The sequence below is a fragment of the Sander lucioperca genome, chromosome 7 (genome assembly GCF_008315115.2).
Source record: "Sander lucioperca isolate FBNREF2018 chromosome 7, SLUC_FBN_1.2, whole genome shotgun sequence".
Classification (NCBI taxonomy): domain Eukaryota; kingdom Metazoa; phylum Chordata; class Actinopteri; order Perciformes; family Percidae; genus Sander; species Sander lucioperca.
The window spans coordinates 24,957,998-24,978,636 of record NC_050179.1 but is presented as its reverse complement, the minus strand read 5'-3'; the positions used below and the strand labels follow the sequence as shown (position 1 = coordinate 24,978,636).

General features: G+C 42.3%; 1 protein-coding gene across 1 annotated transcript in view; it reads right to left on the bottom strand.

Annotated features, from left to right (window-relative positions):
- Positions 1-12,653: 12,653 nt before the first annotated feature.
- lonp2 (lon peptidase 2, peroxisomal) overlaps positions 12,654-20,639 on the bottom strand; it is a 29,600-nt gene continuing 21,614 nt past the window's right edge. The window contains exons 13-18 of the mRNA XM_031294820.2: positions 19,303-19,442; positions 16,155-16,240; positions 15,429-15,636; positions 15,126-15,316; positions 12,974-13,962; positions 12,654-12,937 (exon numbers count right to left, since the gene is read on the bottom strand). Coding sequence (XP_031150680.1) covers positions 13,732-13,962; positions 15,126-15,316; positions 15,429-15,636; positions 16,155-16,240; positions 19,303-19,442 — 856 coding nt within the window. The 3' untranslated portion in view covers positions 12,654-12,937; positions 12,974-13,731. The remainder of the gene's footprint in view (positions 12,938-12,973; positions 13,963-15,125; positions 15,317-15,428; positions 15,637-16,154; positions 16,241-19,302; positions 19,443-20,639) is intronic.

Genomic DNA, 20,639 nt, shown 5'->3' with positions numbered 1-20,639 from the left:
TGCTCATTCATTTTGAACACACACGGACACACACACACACACACACACACACACACACACACACACAAATAACTTTCCTACAGTCCCTAATGATCCTTCTCCTTCAAAAGAACCCATTTAAATCCTACAGAAACACATATTAGTTTATGTATTTTATCTCTGTAAAAGACTGGTGCACATACATCAAATATTTGAACATTCTGAACTGGACAGTACCATCTGCAACCTGAAGTGGGGTGTAAGACTTAATCCAGACATGATGGTTCAACCCTTCCTACACCTTCCCTTCCCTGCCATCATGTGGTCACAGAGGTCTAGCCGCTCTGTAGGGGCCACACCTAAAATTAGCTGAAGTAAGAGCATACAGTATGAGCTCTGTGTGTGTGTGTGTGTGTGTGTGTGTGTGTGTGTGTGTGTGTGTGTGTGTGTGTGTGTGTGTGCGTGCGTGCGTGCGCGCGCGTGCGTGCGTGCGTGCGTGCGTGCGTGCGTGCGTACGTACGTGTGTAGGGGTGCTCTGCCATGTGAAGTAGGCATGCCGCAAGTACGCTAAGCACCCCCCAAGGGCCTCTGGGTAATTATGTTATACATTAAGGTCCTCCATTCACTAGAGGGAAAATGTGTGCATGTGTGCTTGCGGTGACGGTGAATGTTGAATCCAGGGGGCTTAGAGAGGGAGTCCTAATACTGGGTGTGTCTGCAGTGAACTCTCTGTGACACACATGCAGTGTACATACATGGACATAGACATAGTAAAAGAGCCACATGCAAACACCGTAATACTCTGGCTTAAGTGTTTTGTGACCAAGGAGGGATGTGAAATGCAGGTGATATATGTTGTGGTAAAGTACAGAGAGAGCACCCAGCTCCATCTGCAGGGCCTCTGTGCTTCTTTCCTTTTTTGACTAAATAGCAGCCCCAAGAGGCAGAAATCATCATTACACCAAAAAGGACTAAATTCTAAGATGCTCAACACATGACACGGCCTGTGAGATTATGAGATATCTTGCGTGCAAAGTTGACATTTGGCTCCTGGAGGAGAGCATGAATAGAAAATGAAATTTTTATTCTTGTGTACAAATGGAAATGTGGTTGCAAGAATGGTCAGGGATTAATTGAAAACAATAGATCTCTGGGGACAGCAAATATTAACAGGAAATACATACAAACTGCAGCGTGTACCAGAGTGGGGCCGCTTTTCAGCCCGGGAGTTTCAGTGGTGGTGGAAACTGGATAAATGAAGCAACAGTTCAGCTCTTACTATCCTGTAGTTTTTATTAATACCATGGTTCAACAAATAATGTAAAGGTTAAATAATAATTCACTTAAGCTGAGAAGTTAACAAAAAATATTCCATTATTCCACAAGGATAGGTTGATAAATTAACAAAAGCAGAAAGAAAGAAAGAAAGCATTTGAAATGTATCCCACTCTTCCACAAAGAGGCATATTGAACAGTTCAATTCACAGTACAGTTTACAGTTACATTGCGAGTGGCACCAAGAGCATCTACAGCATCAGTAGTCACCTAAGCCATGCACTGGTTTCATGTACTGTCATATACTGCTCTTTCTTACGTTAAATAACTTTAATTCATATTGTTTACTCTGTTATCCTCTCTACCTGTCCCTGTAGTCATGGCCTCCTCATTGCAAATTTCGGGCTCATCATTTTCAGCGGGGGAAATGGCATATCTGCTGCTCAGAAGCTGCAAAAAAATAATTAAGAGGTCATTTTACTGCATACACAGATCAAGCTTGACGGGCTATGGACCCAACCAACTCTATTTGGGAGGGAAGAACTCCCTCACATGGTACAACCAATGCAGAGGCTGCGGTGTCAGAATGCGGAACATGTGTAGCCTACTTTAAGAGAAGATAGACTAAGGGCTTCTTTACAGTCGGTGCACCCGACCTGTCGCGAGCCAATGTGACGTCAAAATGACGTAGATCGCGCTGGCGCACCAGGATTTTAAGTGCGCGACCAGAGGTCGTGCGCCACTCTATTTTTTTCAGCGCCTCACGACAAAGCAGAAACAGGAAGCATGGATAATTCGAGGGCAACCGGATGCCAGGACTCTCGAGAGTGACTGCAAGTCTCTCTTGTAAACATACTGGGTTAAGATGAGTTCTTTTATGGTGAATGAAAGGCTTGATCCGATGAAGTAGGTCATCGAATCGTTGTGCAGACATTCTTAAGTATTCAAAGTGTTTCTCTTCTTCTCTTCGCCATTGTTTACCTTTTTCTTCTTCTTCTAGTCCATAGAAATAGCAAAGTCGGTAGCCTTTCCTCAGTTGCGCCACCAACTGAAGAAGACCACGTGCGAGTGTAAATAGTTACGGTGCTCCCATGACGTCATACTCGGGAACGGCGAGTATACTACACGTTTAACGTGACAAATGTCAAAAAATAAATTCCTCGACCGGCCCAAATGTGAAGCGGCCCACCGGGAATTCTCCCAATTCTCCCTATTACCCACCCCGGGCTGCGTTGTGGCCTACAAATTAACATAGTATACAATGTTTGCTGTTAGTAAACAAGAAATCAATGCACTTTACCGTTGACATTGGATACTTTCATAAATCATTCAAATCATTTAAGACTTTTTGTTGTCTGAGATGCTACTGGAACCTTCTCAGCACTGACCACTACAATCGTTTCTACCTGTGAGCTTCTCCTCCATTCCCTTTGTGCATTGCATGGTGGGACAAACTCTAGTTGCCCAACCGCCCACTCCAATCTGGTAGGACTACACTTAATTTCGTCATGTGTGTGGACGTTCGTGTGTCATGCTGGAACCATGTATGCCCCCCTTCCTTCTCCCATCATTTGCCCCCAGCCAAAAATAAAATGCCAGGCACCTCTACCAGGATGGCAGCTAACTCCTTCTCCCCAAACTGATAAGGATGCTTGTGTACAAAATGCAGCAAGCATTAACTGATATGGGCCAGGTCCAGGCTGCACGCCTAGTAGCACTCATGACTCTTTCCAAGACAAGCCCGGGCCCTGTGTATTAAATTCTTCCTCAATTTATGTTGTGACAGGTAATAGAAAAAGAATGGCAAATAAGCACTTAACTGCAAACTTAGCAAATTTAGCATCCATTCCTCGTCAGCCACAGCCTGTCCCAAAAAATGAAAACACGCTAACACTTGCCTTTACTAAACGGCAGGTCTTTGGCTGGAAAATCATTTTTAATCAATAATTTTATTATTAAACACAATCTTGATTTTATGTTTTTAACTGAAACCTGGTTAGACCATAATAACAGTGCTGCTGTTCTCAATGAGTCAGCTCCCCCTAACTTCAGTTTTATGAGTGAGAATAGAGTGAATAAGAAAGGAGGTGGAGTCGCTATTTTGTTTAATGACTCATTCCAATGTATGCAAATAGCTTATGGAAATTTTGCTTCTTTTGAATATGTGGCTCTTCAGCTAAGGTCCTCCCCTCAAGCTATACTTCTAAATATCTACAGGCCACCTAAATACTGTGCAACCTTCTTTGACGACTTCACTGAACTGCTGTCTATAATCTGTATTAACTTTGACTGTGTAATTATTGCTGGTGATTTTAACATTCATGTTGACAACCCCCAGGACAGAGGGACCAAAGAACTGTGTTGTGCTTTTGAGAACTATGGACTGACTCAGCATGTGACGGAGCCCACGCACAATAAGGGGCACACTCTGGACTTGATTATCTCCAAGGGTTTGAACATTTCCAAGGTTGTGGTGACTGATTTTGCTCTCTCTGATCATTCCTGTGTTTTCTTTAACGGCACTATCTCGGTGCCCAAAAGTGTTCAAACTAAGTTAATCAGAAAACGGTATATCACTGAAAACACCACTGAAACATTCATTCAGCTTTTCTCCTCCACACCCGCCCTCACTGGGGTCTCAGTCACTGAGCTTGTAGACAATTTCAACTAAAAAATTACAAATGTTATTGATGCCATTGCTCCCACTAAGGTCAAAGCTGTCTCTGGTAAGAAAAGATCTCCATGGAGAAATGTTATAGTGGTGAGAAGAGAAAAAAGAGAGTGTCGAAAAGCTGAACGCAGGTGGCGAAAAACTAATCTCCAGATCCATTTTAACACCTAAAAAGAGAGACTTCGCATTTATAATTTGGAACTAAGGAATGCAAGGCGGTCTTTCTTCTCAGACATTATCACCAGAAACAATAATAATTCACGTGCTTTGTTTGCTACTGTTGACAGGTTAACAAACCCTCCAGTACCAGTAGCATCTGAACTGTTGTCTACCAAGGCTTGCAATGACTTTGCCTCCTTCTTCAAAGACAAAATTCAGAAAATTAGACAGTCAGTGCCTCTGTATTAAGTACAGGATATGTGCTGTCACAGTGTTCACAGAAAACAAATTCCAATATGACACAGTTTCATATGATCAACCATAAAAACCTGGAGGACATTATAGAACATCTGAAAACCTCCTCCTGTTTTCTTGATATTCTACCAACGGGTGTTTTCAAAAATGTTTCGAATTGTTTGGCGTCTGATCTTCTACAGATTGTAAACACGTCTCTTCTCTCAGGCATCTTCCCACAGGCCCTGAAAACTGCAGTCATCAAGCCATTCCTAAAAAAGAACAACCTAGACACGTCACTAATGAGCAACTATAGGCCAATATCAAACCTTCCATTTTTAAGTAAAATCATCAACAACTCAACCTTTTCTTGTCACTAAAAAGTTTTGATGCCTTCCAGTCAGGTTTTCGACCACACCACAGCACTGAGATAGCTCTTGTTAAAGTCTTTAATGACATCCACTTAAACACAGACAGTGGCAAAACTACAGTCTTAGTATTACTTGATCTCAGTGCTGCATTTGATACGGTCGACCATGACATATTACTAGACCGATTGGAAAACTGGGTTGGCCTTTCTGGCCCAGTACTAAAGTGGCTGGAATCCTATTTAAAGAATAGGGACTACTTTGTGTCTATAGGGAATTATACATCTGAGCATACAAATATGACGTGCGGAGTTCCCCAAGGCTCAGTTCTGGGGCCTCTTCTGTTTAACATCTGCTTCCACTGGCTCAGATTATGGAAAACAACAAAATAAGTTACCATAGTTATGCGGATGACACACAAATTTACATAACCTTATCGTCAGGGGACTATAGTCCAACAACTGAATATGTGCATTGAACAAATTAACGACTGGATGTGCCAGAACCTTCTTAAATTAAATGAAGAAAAAAACTGAGGTGGTTGTTTTTGGAGCAAAAGAAGAACGATTAAAGTCAGCACTCAGCTTCAAACGATAATGTTAAAAACAACAGACAAAGCCAGAAATCTTGGTAGTCATGGACTCAGACCTGAATTTTAACAGCCACATTAAGACAATTACAAAGTCAGCCTATTACCACCTTAAAAATATATCAAGGGTTAAAGGACTTATGTCTCAGCAGGATTTGGAAAAACTTGTCCATGCTTTTATCTTCAGTAGACTTGACTACTGTAACGGTGTCTTTACAGGTCTCCCTAAAAAAATCAGACAGCTGTAGCTGATTCAGAACGCTGCTGCTCGAGTCCTCACTAACACCAAGAAAGTGGATCACATCACTCCAGTACTGAAGTCTCTACACTAGCTTCCAGTGTCTCAAAGAATTGATTTCAAAATACTTTTGCTGGTTTATAAATCACTAAACGGTTTAGGGCCAAAATACATTTCTGATTTGCTGCTACGCTATGACCCACCCAGACCTCTCAGGTCGTCTGGGACAGGTCTGCTTGTTGTCCCCAGAGTCAGAACTAAACAGGGGGAAGCAGCGTTTAGTTTCTATGCTCCACATATCTGGAACAAACTCCCAGAAAACTGCAGGTCTGCTGCAACTCTCAGTTCTTTTAAATCAAGGCTGAAGACCTATCTTTTTGATGTTGCCTTTCTTTAAATAACTGTTCATTTCTTATACTGAAGTTGCATTGTTGACACTGTATGACTATATAAGCATATAAAGAGAAATTCCTATTGTATCTGCTTTTATATATTTAACTGTTTTAACTGCTCTTTAATGTTTAATTTCTTATACTGCACTGTAACTTTTATTCTCGTATTTTATCTGTTTTTAATTTTTTAATCTGTTTTCATGTAAAGCACTTTGAACATACTGGTCACCAAAATTGTTGCTGCATACCCCTCTGACACTGAGTAGTTGTGCCCTGTGCATACTAGCTGCCCAGCACCAAATGGCAGACTGGCACAGTTAGCGACTGGTTAGTCTCGCATTGTCAGACCCTCGTCCACAGCGCTGCAGAGGAAGGTCTGGCTAGTCCACACAGCATTCCGGGATGGGAAAGAAACGTGCTCTGGTTTATTGGCATTTCTTTAAACCAAATCACAATCGTCTTGGGCGACGCTAAGCACCGGACGGAGCAACGGCGCCGATGGTAATAGCCTCGGGAAGGAACTTGTTTTGGTGGAACGTGTACGTTTAAAGGTTGTTTTAGTCGTGCAACAGAAAACTCAGGACAGATAGTCTAGCTAGCTGTCTGGATTTACCCTGCTGAGATCTGAGGAGCAGTTAACCATAGTCCTCATAAATCCACAAGAGTTGGATGGCAACACAAAGAAAACGGAAGGTGCTGGACATTAGAGTGCGGATCGGATTTTTCTGTCCGAGCCCGGCCCGCGTCCAACAGAGCAGTAACCGAACTCGACCCGAGCCCGACAGGCATTAAGATATTTATGTCCGAGACCAACACATTTAAAATCTCTTTTTTTTCTCATACTAATGACACATGTACTGTACGTTTGTTTGTGTGGAAAGCCAGCTTTTATTAAGCATCAGTGCACAGACGCGCAGTACATAATAAGCGGTTTTAAATTTAAAATGTCCAATGCCTTATCGCACTGATGTGACCGAGCCCGACCCGAACCTGAACAATATTTCTAAATATCTGTCCAAACCCGGCCCCTTGGGTACTGTCAGGTCCCATCGGGTCCCATCGGGCTCAGGTCGGGTATCCATCCTCCACTGGACATCCGGCTGAAAATGAGGGACATCCGGTGGAATTTCCGGTGGCACCTGAACAATCCCAGAAATGAAACGCTGTCAATAAGTCGATATAGACTAGCGACTATCTGGTGAACATAGTGAAGCATTTAGCAGTTAAAGAGCCAGGTATTTTCTTCAGGAGTTGGAGAAGAGCAAAAACAGCTAAAAAACATTGGACATTCATCAGGTGGCCAGAAACAAGACTCCAGGTGAATAGTTTTCTTTTTCTGCTGGATGTGTAAATAAGCAAATGTTTGCTAACAAGTTCGCCATAACAACTTAAAGCTATAGTGCACAACTATTTTATATTAATAAATGTCTGTTACATTCAAGCCATTGCCAAATGAATTGATACAAAATTAATTACAGTAAGACCACACAATAACTCTGTATTTCTCACTATGGCTACGTTTATGGATTTGATGTATTTGTTTTGTTTTTTTGCTACTTACAATGTAATGATGACACAAATACACAGAGACACATATGGATTAATGTTAAATATTTATTTTTATTTTTGTTTTTTATCATTTGAAAAATGAACAACACAACAAAAACTAAGATTAATCCTTCACATTGATAAAAACAGCACTGCTGGTGTTTGCATTTTTTTTTTGTTTTAGGCCTTTATTTTTGATAGTACAGCTTAGACGTGACAGGGCAGAGAGGGGGAATGATGCAGCAAAGGGCCACAGGCCGGAACCGAACCCGCTACGTCGAGGGCTGAGCCTCCTCTGTATATGGGCGAGCGCTCTACCAGGTGAGCTGCCCCGGCGCACAGCTTTTGCATATTTTGTTACAATAAAGTACATTGCTAGAATGCACACAGGTGCTGTTTGCAAAATCTGTTATGTACACGCATCACTCTTTTGATGTTCTTGGCTTTTATTCATGCATTTGTGCATGGGTCCATTAATCTTTTCATGGCTGTCTAAATATGGAAAAACCACACTGCACGCTAGTGTTTCACATTATATCGCTACAGGGGAGGGGAAAAACAATCCCATCTGTAGCACAGAGTTGAAAATCAAATGTTTCTGCTTCAGAGTGAATTCAGCTGGGATACATGTTCACACATACTGATACAGTTGTACCCCTGCTGTGTGCATTTAATTGTCCCTCACTGAAGGACAAGGACATCTGAAGGAATAAAAAGATGCACTTTCTCAAGATTCCAAGCGTCTTTAATTTAACTCTCAATTTTTTGTTATTTAAAGGACAATTCCGGCGCAAAATGAACCTAGGGGTTAATAACACGTGTACCGAGTCGACTTTTCTCTGGGATATGTTTTCATGCTAATCGAATGTGTATGTAGCTTGAAACAAGCTAGCGCGAACCGCTGATTAGCTTAACGCTAGGCATTCGGGGTACTGGTAGAGTAAAAATAAATTGCTATTTTATACCACCAACAAGGCTCAAAATAGTGCCACACTTCCATGGTAGCATAATGAGGGTCCCTACATGTAAACCGAAGCATTGAGAACTTTGTAAGTGTACAGACAGTTTATTAAAAAGATAGTTTATAAAGACATTACCTTCGAGTATACAGGCAATCGCCATCTTGGGAAAACAGTCACGATCAGTCGAACCACAAACGCCCTGCTTGAGCTGTGTTACTGGTTGCACGGCGTTCGTGGTTCGACTAGTCATGACTGTTTTCCCAGGGACCCTCATTATGCTACCGTTGAAGTGTGGTGCTATTTTGAGCCTTCTTAGTGGTATAAAATAGCGATTTATTTTTACTCTTCCAGTGCTCCGAAATGCCTAGCGTTAAGCTAATCAGCGGTTTGCGCTAGCTTGTTTCAAGCTACATACACATTCGATTAGCATGAAAACATATCCCAGAGAACGGTCGACTTGGTACACGTGTTATTAACCCCTAGGTTCATTTTGTGCGTCCTTTAATAAGACACAAGTGCATCTCGGTTTAGTTTGAAATCAGAGTTGTGTCGAAGTTATTAGTGCTACAGTTTTCTACACCACCCATCTTTAATATTAAGATCGTGTACTTAATACTAGCATTATTACAGTGTTAAAATTCTTTGTTATAAGTAAAAATCCTGCATTCAAAATTACACTTAAATAAAAGTACAGACTTATTAGCATCAACTAACCACTTGAAGTACAGAAAGTAAAAGTACTCATTATGTAGAATGTCTCATTTCAGATGTATATATAACAAATTGTAATTATTTTATATACTGCTTAGTAGTTTAACCTATAGTAATACATTCACATTTTTTTTATATTTTGTATTATTAACCTGAATCTGCAAAGTAACTAAAGCTGTCAAAAAAGTACAATATTTCCCTCTGAGATGTAGTGGAGTAGAAGTACTGTGGAAATACTCAAGTACAGTACAAGTACCTCAAAACTGTACTTAAGTACAGTACATGAGTAAATGTACTTAGTTACTTACCACAACTGTGGTGCAGTTTTATTTACCTATAGTAAAATGAATGAGTCGTCAGACAAATGTGGCCTGCTAGCTAAACAGCAGCACCGACAAGCATGATAAAGGGCAATGTACTTCAGTTCATATTATAAATCAACAGGCAATTTTAACCATTATTGAAAAGTTACTACATAGGATAACTTCTTACCATTCCTCCTCAAAAGAAGATTCAGTTGTTTGGTAGTTCTCCCTTCCTCCTCATCCTCTTCTCCCTGCTGTAACTTGTGCCACTCAGCATTGACCATCATTATGTAAGGGATAATGTAGAGTGAGGCGGTTGTTATAGCGAATACAATCAGATCAGGACCCCGACGCGAAAGCCCGTAACACAACTTGTTAACATCTTCTCCCAGTTTTTGCTAGCTAGCCGTTACCATGTGTAGCTTAATTGAGCATGCTAAGTGAAGAGTTTTAACGCTACAGTGCATAGTTTCTGTCTCCCCCATGAGGATTTCTAAGTGACAACAAATGACAACAACACTGTTGCATCCACATGATTGCGCACCAAGTTTCTCTATCTTTATCTTTTACTTGACAAATTACAGACATGGCCGATTCACACGGGATTAAGATCACAGACAACCTCAGACCAATTATTACAAATGACTAGAGGTCACCAGGTAATGCTAATCCTGTGCTTGAATAAGTAAAGGACATTCATTAACATAAAAAAAGTTAGGCACGAAAGCTTTAATTCATCTATTTTCATTCATTCTTTATTGTTAAACATTTTCTTTATAAATTAGGTGCTCACTTTAAACCCTGAGGGCCTGTTTTGACCTGGTTTTAACATCTGTCCTGAGTGATGGGATCACAAGTGGACAGCTCGAGGTGTGTGTGTTTTCACCTGGCAGCACAATGTGTCTCCAAATGCGTCCTGTGATCGGATCTCACTTCCCCGCTCTGTATGCAAATAAACACATACAGTTCATCATTTCCGTTTGCATATAGGCTGGTTGTGTGTGAGCGAGTTTATAAATGTCAGTTGTTACTGACAATAAATCTTTATTAGTTAGAAACTTGGGATGACTAATGAAAAAGCGCTGACTACTGTCTGTGTGCCGACAGAAGGCTGTCTACTGACGGGCGGCGGGTCCTCTGCAGGAGATAAAGACATTTGAAAAGTCCCGTGTGTTCAGCTCTCAGTATATTTGCAGCTTCTTACTGGATATATGTGGGCTGAAGTTTAGTTTCTATATTATATCTACTTCATTTTACATTTCATGTCCGTTTATAGGAGTCGTGTTACGTTACGTTACGTTACGTTGATGAAGACCCAACATTTCCTTAATTTTGCAGCCTCATAAAAAAAAGCATTCAGGGACTTTTAGTGTGCAAAATAGTTTTACATCCGCTCCTTTGAACCCTCCAGAAAAACGCGATTATGCGATCGCATAATTTAATGCATAATCAGCCAAAGTCTGCATATTTATGTGGGGGCCGCATTTTTTCAAATAGGCTTCACTTTCGCCGCATAAATTTCCGCGCAAAATATGCGGGGCTTGCATGATTTCATAATCCCCGCATTTTCGTTGCAAAAAAGTCACATATATCTTAGCAGAAAATTGAAAAATGTGGCATTTACTTCACGCAAGAGCAGCCATTTTCCCCTGTTGCCATGGGAACGTTATGAAGTGACGTATTTACGCGATGTGAACATCATCGAAAAGCTGCAAACCCCGCGATGAAGCCATGATGACACCGCAGTTTTTGCAAGTTCCCGCAATTTTTACAAGTTCCCGCAATTTTTACAAGTTCCCGCAATTTCATCGCATAAAATTGCATAAATATCCCGCATATTCCAACGCATTTTTTAAGAAAACGTGCCGCATAATCAAGGATTTTTGCCCGCAACAATCACAAAAAATCTCCGCATTTTTCTGGAAGGACTGAGTAATATCTTACATATTGGTGAATTCGGGGACGTTTTGTGAAACTAAAAATAACATTATTGTAGAACGGCGGCTGCCTTTTCTAATAAACAGCTCTGCACAGAGCTCCAGACAGCCGGGGATATAAGAGCAGGCAGCACAGCATGTTAATAACATTCAAAACATTCATTCAGTGGTTTCTGTGGCATGAAAAATACTTTGAATGAGTAGGTAGTTCCGCTCACAGTTGAGTAGTGTTCAATGTGGCTCAGGAGACATTCCCGGTCTCACTGCTATAAGAATGTGGACACTTGCGGATCAGACCACTTCTGAATGTGGTTTTAGTGATCGTGTCTCAATGCGTCCTGGGTGCATTTACACCTGTACTTAGAGGCGTCCACTTGTGATCTGATCACTCAGATCGGATTTTAATACCAGGTGAAAACCAGGCCCCTGAGTTTGCACACAGCCCACATCGTCAGCTTGAATTTTCAAAACTACCCTTCCCCATTAGTTAACTCGTTAGCTAGCTAGTAGGGATGGACCGATATGGATTCTTTAGTGCCAATACTGTTTTTCTTTTCATCAGCCTTAGCCGATGACCGATACGGGCTGCCGATTTTCTTGAGCCGATATTTGGAGCCGATACTGCTTTTGCTCCCTCAGGTTACATCATAAAAATGTAAACCCTGCCACACTGGATTTGTTTTCGGAATCTGCTCTGCCATTTCTTTAAAAATAATAAACAAAAACACAGATCAGTGTCACTTCTGCAATCATCTTACATTGATATCACCCAAATTATGTGTGCAATGTGCATCATATGGATGGGTACACTGCATATGGTTAACTGTGCAAGGGTAAAAGGCTTTCATCAACATCTACAACACAGCCTTGATGATGCATTGCTTGCTGACATATTATAAGACAGATATAATCAGGTCATCACAAAATGTCCTTTGTCGACACATTTAAATCATTTAAGAAAACAATAAACCTGAAAAGTAGCCATTGAAATAAAGATTTGTAATTTAAGACTGCCATGGTGCTAGTGGGGGAGGGGCAGTGCATGGTGTGCACGTGAACTGCAGCGTCTCCAGCAACACAGAGCTGCCTGCGGACGCCTGTCTGTAAATAATGCCGGGAAAAAACTATCGGCGAACGCAGCAGCCGCGTATTGGCCGATGCCGATACATGTAAAAACGCAAATATCGGCCCGATATATGGGCCGGCCGATAAAATCGGTCTGTCACTACTAGCTAGCTCACTCACGTTGTATGCATTTGACAAATGAATGGATGTATTCAGCAAATTAATGGATTTTGTCTCTTTGTAAAGGTTTGTTTCTATCTACACATGACATGGTAAATACAGCCTGAGCAGGTAACCCCGATATTTTCATTTTATACTCGTTACTTCCCATGGAAGGTTTCTACCTTTTCTACCTTGGAATTATCCAACCCTTAATCTTTCTCCATACAATGTCAGCTCATACAATGCCCACAGGTGCACAGGATTCCAGACATTAAATAGGTCTGATCACTTTTGCCAGATAAATGGAATAAGAATATTTGTCCAGGGAAATTGTTTCCACACCTCAGGCAGGCAGGGCCTCAGCAGGGGATCTGATACTTAACAGTATGATCAAACTAAATAGTAGTCTTTTGTTAACAGTTGTTGCAACATTTGCACAGCTAAGAAATTTCAACATGTGCATTTACAAGAACTGGTAAAACCGAAATAGCTGGAATCAGGCTGCACCACACCATCAGACCATCTGATCACATCTCATCAGCCTCAATCACTTACGAAAAGCAAAACATATCAGCAAATTTACCTTTACTTTACCTTTCTTTTCAGCACAAACTTTAACAATCAAGCTAAATCAACAGGGTGCTGTAGTTGCTCACCAATGTGTTGAGGCTTTAATAAGCTTACATCCACTCCACTTGGCTACAGCAGGGCTGTTAATATAATGCAAATATCCGAGAAAACAGCAGCCAGTCGGTCTCGAAAAACTAAGGCTGAACTCTTAAACGCACCAACATGATTACACACAGTGGTGACGTGACCTGGATCGAGTCTTGGCTGTGAGGTGTTTGGATTAGGCAATGGTTAGGGTTAGGTGCCTTGAAATCGACGGTCGCAGCGCTGCCTTGAAGTCAACAACGGGGGCTTAAAACACCATCAAGCTGGCTGTGAATGGCTGTACAGCCAATATGTGAATAACAACGATGTAACACTTGTCCATGTAAAGTTTGACCGAATCCTCCTACAGGGCTTGACTCTGAATTGTAGCTTCATTTACCTCAAATTATCTCTTCACTAGGAAAGTAATCATTTGAATGTGTGTGTGTGTGTGTGTGTGTGTGTGTGTTTTCATCAGCGGGTTACAGTTTGCTGCTCAGCTGAGGGTGTGTGTGGGTGCTGGCTGTCCCTGGAAACCCTCCATCAAAGGCGGCGTTCAGGACCTGGTCCAGGTTCGCAGCCGTGACAAAGTCGAGGTCGGCTCGGACGTTAGCCGGGAGCTCCTCCAGGTCCTTCTCGTTGCGTTTAGGGAGGATGACGCTCTTCACTCCTGCCCTGTGGGCCGCCAGGACCTTGTCCTTGATTCCGCCCACCTGAGGAAAACAGACCAATCCCGTCTGTTAAAACTGTGGACGGGTTTACATCGTATTATGTGTTGAAATCATAGACTGCAAAAATAATGGATGGAGCTTCCGGGCCTGAAAAGTTAAGCCAAAAGTGCTGGATGTGCCTTCTATATAATGTTCAGCAGGGGGCGACACCACTGGTTGTAAGTGGTTGCACTGGTTGTCTTCTTCAATACAGCATGATGCTCATTTTGTAAAATATGGTCTCATTTATTTTAAAATTGACAATAAAGCAACGGATGCTTTAGGGGCGTGGCTACACATCAACCTGTCAATCAGGACAGAGGCTTAGCAATGCTAACCATGGCCCTGTGTACTGTACATTAAAATAGCCTTGAACTTGTTTTTTGGTGTTGTCCGTGTTATCTTAAACTTTAACCCTCTCACTGTGTGTTTTGTTGTGGTCCGATACCATTTTTTGCTTCCCGATACCGATTCTGATACCACACTACCAGTGTGTCATATATTTTATTATGTTTTAACAACTGTATACTACTATCCCTGTATGGATGTGATATTATTTCTATCTTTGTTGTCAGTCTGGCTCAGGTTAAACTCTTTGTGAAACATGAACAAACACAAATAATGAACGCCCCAGAACTTTCTTTTATTCTCCAGTTTGACAGTCAGTTATAACGGAAAAAGAACATAAATAAACTACTTTAACGTAGATTTTCTTTAGGGCTTTATTATGTGGTATCGGATCGGTGCATAAACTCCAGTACTTCCCGATACCAGCGTTTTAGGCAGTGTCGGAGCCGATACCGATACTGGTATCGGTATCGGCTCATCTCTAATGTCAACCAAGATTTTCTGTACTGCGGTAGATGCAGATGAATGGAGCCAGTACTCGGAGGTCCGCGTTTACCCGCCGGTAAAACTCTGCCGGATGACTCGCTTCAGAAGGGGTGAAAACCGTCAACTTTCCCTTTTTAGTGATTAGCGTTGCGCAGCGTTGTTACAACCATAAACAAAAATGGCTTGGCCCGTGTCACCCTCCCCAGCTCCACCCTCCCGCGACGCCCGTATCGCCAAATTCGGCTTCAAAACAGCAGCCCACAAACCAATGGATGACGTCACAATTCTACATCCACTATTTTACAGTCTATGGTTGAAATGTGAAAACCCACCGGCAGCACCAGCCCTCTTAAGGTGATCTCTCCTGTCATGGCAACGTCTGATCTCACCAATCGGCCGCTAAACAGCGAGGCTAGGCAGGTTACTATGGTAACACCTGCAGAAGGGCCATCCTTGGTGACAGCTCCAGCAGGGAAGTGGAGGTGGATGTCTGTTGCTTCTAGCGGGTCTGGACCTCCCACCACTGTTCAAACCCAGACAAATGTCGGGTTTGAAAGACGATTTGTATTCTGTGAATTATGGGATTCTGCAAAGGCATGTACAGTGCATCAACGTCAACATCTGTGTGAACTCACTGTTGGTGAGCTGGTAGGTTTTAGCGTTGGCCCTGAGCCAGCTGATGGCCAAATGGGCGGATTCTTTCATAACGTCTCCCAGCTGACCGGTTAAAGTGAGCTGACCTTCTCCCTCCATTCGACTGGCCTCCACAAACAGGATCTCCCCACCGAGGGGGGTCCAGGCCAGGCCCACAGCCACACCGGGCAGGGTGAGCCTCTCAGATACCTTCCAACACACACACACACACACACACACACACACACACACACACACCAAGCTGTAGTTGGTGGAATAATCAGAAGATAAAACAGAGCAGCTTGACAAAGGAGGGTTTGTCATCTTTTCAATAATTTCAACAATTCAAGAATGAATGTGAAACACAAGGCCAACATGTTAGTGAAGGAGGGAGAGAGGGAAGTAAGATGAAAAGGTATAAAAGGAGGGCGAGAGAAGCGTAGAGGGAGAACGACGAAAAGAGGGATGAGAGAGACTAATTATGAGAAGAAAACAAAAAGAGAGAGAGAGAGAGAAAATGCCTGCTGGAAGGCAAACTGCATTATTCTGACTTTAAGTACAGCAGCTGTTGTGGAGCTGTAAAACATCGTCACAGGCTGCCTTTATATCCATGAGCTGCAAGAGCGCTCTAGAAAGTTCAGACAGCCACAGTAAAAAAATAAAATAATATATGGAGGTTAATTGTGCACAGCTTTCTGCAATTGTGGACCTCTGTTGGTCCTGCTTACCTCCATTTCAAACAGCGGAGGTCCCAGGATGTCTTTCAGGGCGACGTGGTCGATCACTATGGGCAGCTCGGGGGGCACCGCCTTGTCTGAGCAACACATGAAATGAAAGTACTGTTGGATGTTGGTCACACAGCTAATTCATTATGCAGCATCTGTATAAAATACAAATGTATTTAACGCGTTGGGTGAGAGGTCCCATTGGAAGAGTCATAGGGGTAAATGAAAAAAACTTTTTCGTTTATGGAATCAGGTGACTGCAGAGTGTGAGAAATAATCACATTACTAAAGTGCATGTAAACGCACTGCATGCTGGAACCATCCATACATCTTACATATTGTATAGAGAACCAACACTATGTATGTTACACACACACACACACACACACACACACACACACACACAATGCAAATATATTATACTATTATATATATATTATATTATACATCTACAGTGACACTACAAACAGTGAACAGAGACATCAAACACACCATCCCCTTTGAAAAAAATGCAAAATACATGCACTAGAAAGCACATCATTCTCTCTCTCACACACACACACACACACACACACACACACACACACACACACACACACACACACACACCTGTTTGGCCGTGACATCAGTTACTTGGCAACACAGAGGGCTTTCTAATTACAAAGCAGCACAAAACGACCAGCTGATATCCTCTGTTCATCCCCAGCTCTAATTTCCATTTCCACTCCTTTCCTTAAAGGTTCTGTACTTAACATTCAGAACATTAATAAGGCAGCAAACAAATATTTGCCATGTGAAAATATGGTGGAGTAATGGCAAGCCGAGCTGAGAATGAAGTCCGTGACAAAACGCCGGTAATTCACCAATTGAGGAACGGTCTGTGAGAGGCAATCCCAGACAACTTTTTCTCAGTATTTTAAGTATAGCCCCTTCAAGGCTCTCTGACTAAATAACTGCACCTGTAATACTCTGCCATTTAAAATCGGGGCACTTTTGCTGAGTCCTATTCAAACTGACTATCGCCATCTTGTGCTGAACAGCTGTTACTCTGTGGCCACCCACACAGGTGTTTTCACTTATTGTCCCTGATTAGCGCTCTCCTCAGTGCTGACTGGTGTGTACATACTGGGACATGACTGCTAAGGCACCGTTAGCAGCAATAGGCTCGTTCGAGATGAGCCAGGTCTGCGCAGAATCGATCACCGGCGATCGCCACCCAATGCATGCCGGTTAGATTTGCGTCCGACTTGATCCCGACTTGCTCTGACGTCATGCACACGTGGGCAACGATAACCTCACGGGATCAAGGCGGCCGCAGTTCTGAGACGCAGGCAGTGCAGTTGCTTTTCACCGACTGCAAGACCCAGGCGGACCCAGGGCATGCTGGGAAACGCCGGCCTCTCAGCTGATCTAACAGCTGATTGGTTCAGAATCGACTCAACATGATGACGTTTTATATAAACTTTTTATTGATTTTGATTTGGAGGGATTTTAACTGCTATTTGTCTGATTTAAAGGCTTATTCTGTACAGAACACATGTTGTATGGCTGATAGTTATGTTTAGAAGTCAGAGAGACTAAATCTGTTCAGATTACAGATCATCTACAGTGTATTGTTAATTAAAATCAGCTATAATTAAAACAACTGGAGACTGTGTACAAGCTGATATATGGGTCTGATAACATTTTATTAAATCGGAATCGGACCACAGTGGTTCTGTGACTTCCTGTTCAGCCTGAAGGCTGCTGGAAACGGCTGGAAATTGTCTGACTTGACAGCGGATTTTTGTCACTTCCCCCGGCTGTTCCCGCCTGCTCTCTTCCACTTTACAGGCGCGGCCCAGTTCATCTCGAACTAGCCTATTATCTTTCATATAGGCTTTTATCACGGGAGATGTTTTAACTTGTCATGGCAGGAAAAGGGTGTTATTTATAACATTAAGGTCATAAGTAACGTGGAGGGAGCCAGCATGCACAATACCAGGACCCTGAAACTGGAGCACATGAATCATTTATATCATGAATTGCACTTGTGCTTCCCCTTTTATTAGCAACGGTGAAAACCGTTCCCAAATGTTTTGACACAAATAAGACTACGGACCACATTTGATATGACTTTGTCACACGGTCCCCGTCTGATAGGATTTTTACTTTTAGATGTGTTATAACAGAAAGTGTATGAAACCAATGACCAAAATAGTCATACATTCTGTGACTGTGTTACTATGGATGCAATCTGAAGACTTTTATTTTTGAATGCACCTTTTTTAAATCAAGTAATTGTTCATTTCGTACACTGCACTGTAACTTTTGTATTCTGTTGCTTACTCTATTTTAGCTGTTGTCTTATTCTTTTTAATTAACGTTTCACTTTTTTTTAAATTTATTTCTTTACCGTTTTTAACTGCTCTTTAATGTGTTACGTAAAGCGCTTTGAATTGCCTTGTTGCTGAAATGTGCTATATAAATAAAGCCACCTTGCCTTATAGTGAAAATAAAAGATTCCCTTTTTGCTGATGAGCCCCTGGAACCCCCTCAAGAACCCCTGGGGGTCCTTGGCCCCCACTTTGGGAACCACTGTTGTAAGCAGTAAAGTTGAAGAAGCAACGGTGAAACGTTCCGTGCGAGCGCGCCCGTAGAAAATTGTGATTGTCAGCAGAAACAGAGAAATCCTATAATAATGTGCGTTTGATTTGTTAGGGAGCAAACATGCTCAGCTCAAAGGGTTCATCACTGCGCCTGAAGTTCATAAGCAAGTTTACCCACCAGTCATTACGCCTCGCTTAAATGACCCTACATCTTGTAAATTAATCAAATCACATTTATTCACAAGTAACAGACATTTCAATAGAACAAGTTGTATAATGGTATCAGTTTTTGTTTTAATATTTTAGTTTAGGAGTGTAAAATGTACGTTACCAGGGTAATGCATAGAGGAATGTGATATCTGCGTTGGTGCAGGGTGTTCGGCAGGAATTTTGTCGAGGGAAGTTGAATTAACCGACATTCCCTGAACAGGTAGCAGGGAGTGGGAGTACTGTTAATGTACACTGTGGAACGGAACGCAGCTCGCGTATAGGCGGCTCACACATTTGAACCTCTCCCTTCCGCCAATCCAATGTGCCCACAGAGACAGAGCTCCGACTCTTACCCTCCTGCTGTGTTGGGTCCTCGGGGCTGGAAGCCTCTGTCTTGGTGACTCTGTGGCCTTCAGCGACTTTCACAGCCACGGCTCGGCAGATCGCCCCGAACTTCCTCTCTAGGGAGCGCACGCCCGCCTCGCGAGTATAACTAAAAGAACAAACACAGTTATTGGGGGTAAGGGTTTCACTGGTGCTGTAAGCCTCCTTTGCTAGGTGTGTACCAAGGATCAGGTCAGAGATGTGATCAGGAACACAAAACGTAGGCAAAGCAGTTCATTTTAAACATCTTGGTTTGACCTGCAACTGTCGTATAGTGTTTGCACTAATGCAGATTATCAGGATTGCTTAAACTCTAAATAAACCTGATAATCTGCATTAGTGCAGCATTATGAAATAACATATCAACAAAGACTTGGGGGGGGATTGAGCAGTATTCATATACTGGAATATCTGAAGCCCTGACAGAAATCCCATCTTGTTCTGTATGTGAGGATACTTTTGTTAACCTGCCTGGTTTCTCCTAAGTCCTCTTTAACCCCAAACCACCCCGGCCTCTTCTGTTTTGATTTTCTAAAGAGATCTAGCCAGTAAAATCAGGAGTATCCCTCGATGGATGAGCACCAAGCTCTGTGCTGTTGGCTGTTTCTATGGTAACCGGACTGGAGTGTGGCGAGTGTTGTACAGAGGCTCTGCAGGTCTGCAGGCGGCATGCTGCTAACCATCCGAAAAGACCGGAAGCCTGTGTATCAGCAGCACCATGTTTGCCGATTTCTTTTCAACGTGCCAGACAGTCTGATCGGGCTGTTGATAGGTCATACTTACAAATATTACTATTAAAGTCACACTAGTGCTAACTAGACGATTGACAGATCATTGGACTGGTTCCAGCTTTACTAAATGTCAGGAGTTGCTACTTCTCTTCACTGTTACTTGGATGCATTTGGATTTACTGATGGGACAAAACAAGCAATTAAGCAATCCATCAAAAAAAAACAAAAAAAAACAAACTGATCTTATCTTTAAACTGCCTCTAACTCACAATAAGCTGTAAAGCAAAGAATTGTTAAATTATGATTGAGATCCAAAGCTGGACTTTAGCTAAAAACACTGGAGCAGATGCCATCGTGTTAGAAACAATAACCACTGTGGAGAACAACACTGATATTAAATCCAAACTGTGAAGAAACTAAATCAGACCGACACACTCTGTCTGTTTCAGGCAGATGCTCGCAGACAAAAGGAGGCTGCACTCATCTGGTCGAAAGATGTTTTCTCTGAACAAAAAGCCACCCTGCCAGAGAAGTACTCGTAAACATTAAAAACAAATAGCCACAAAACCACTTGA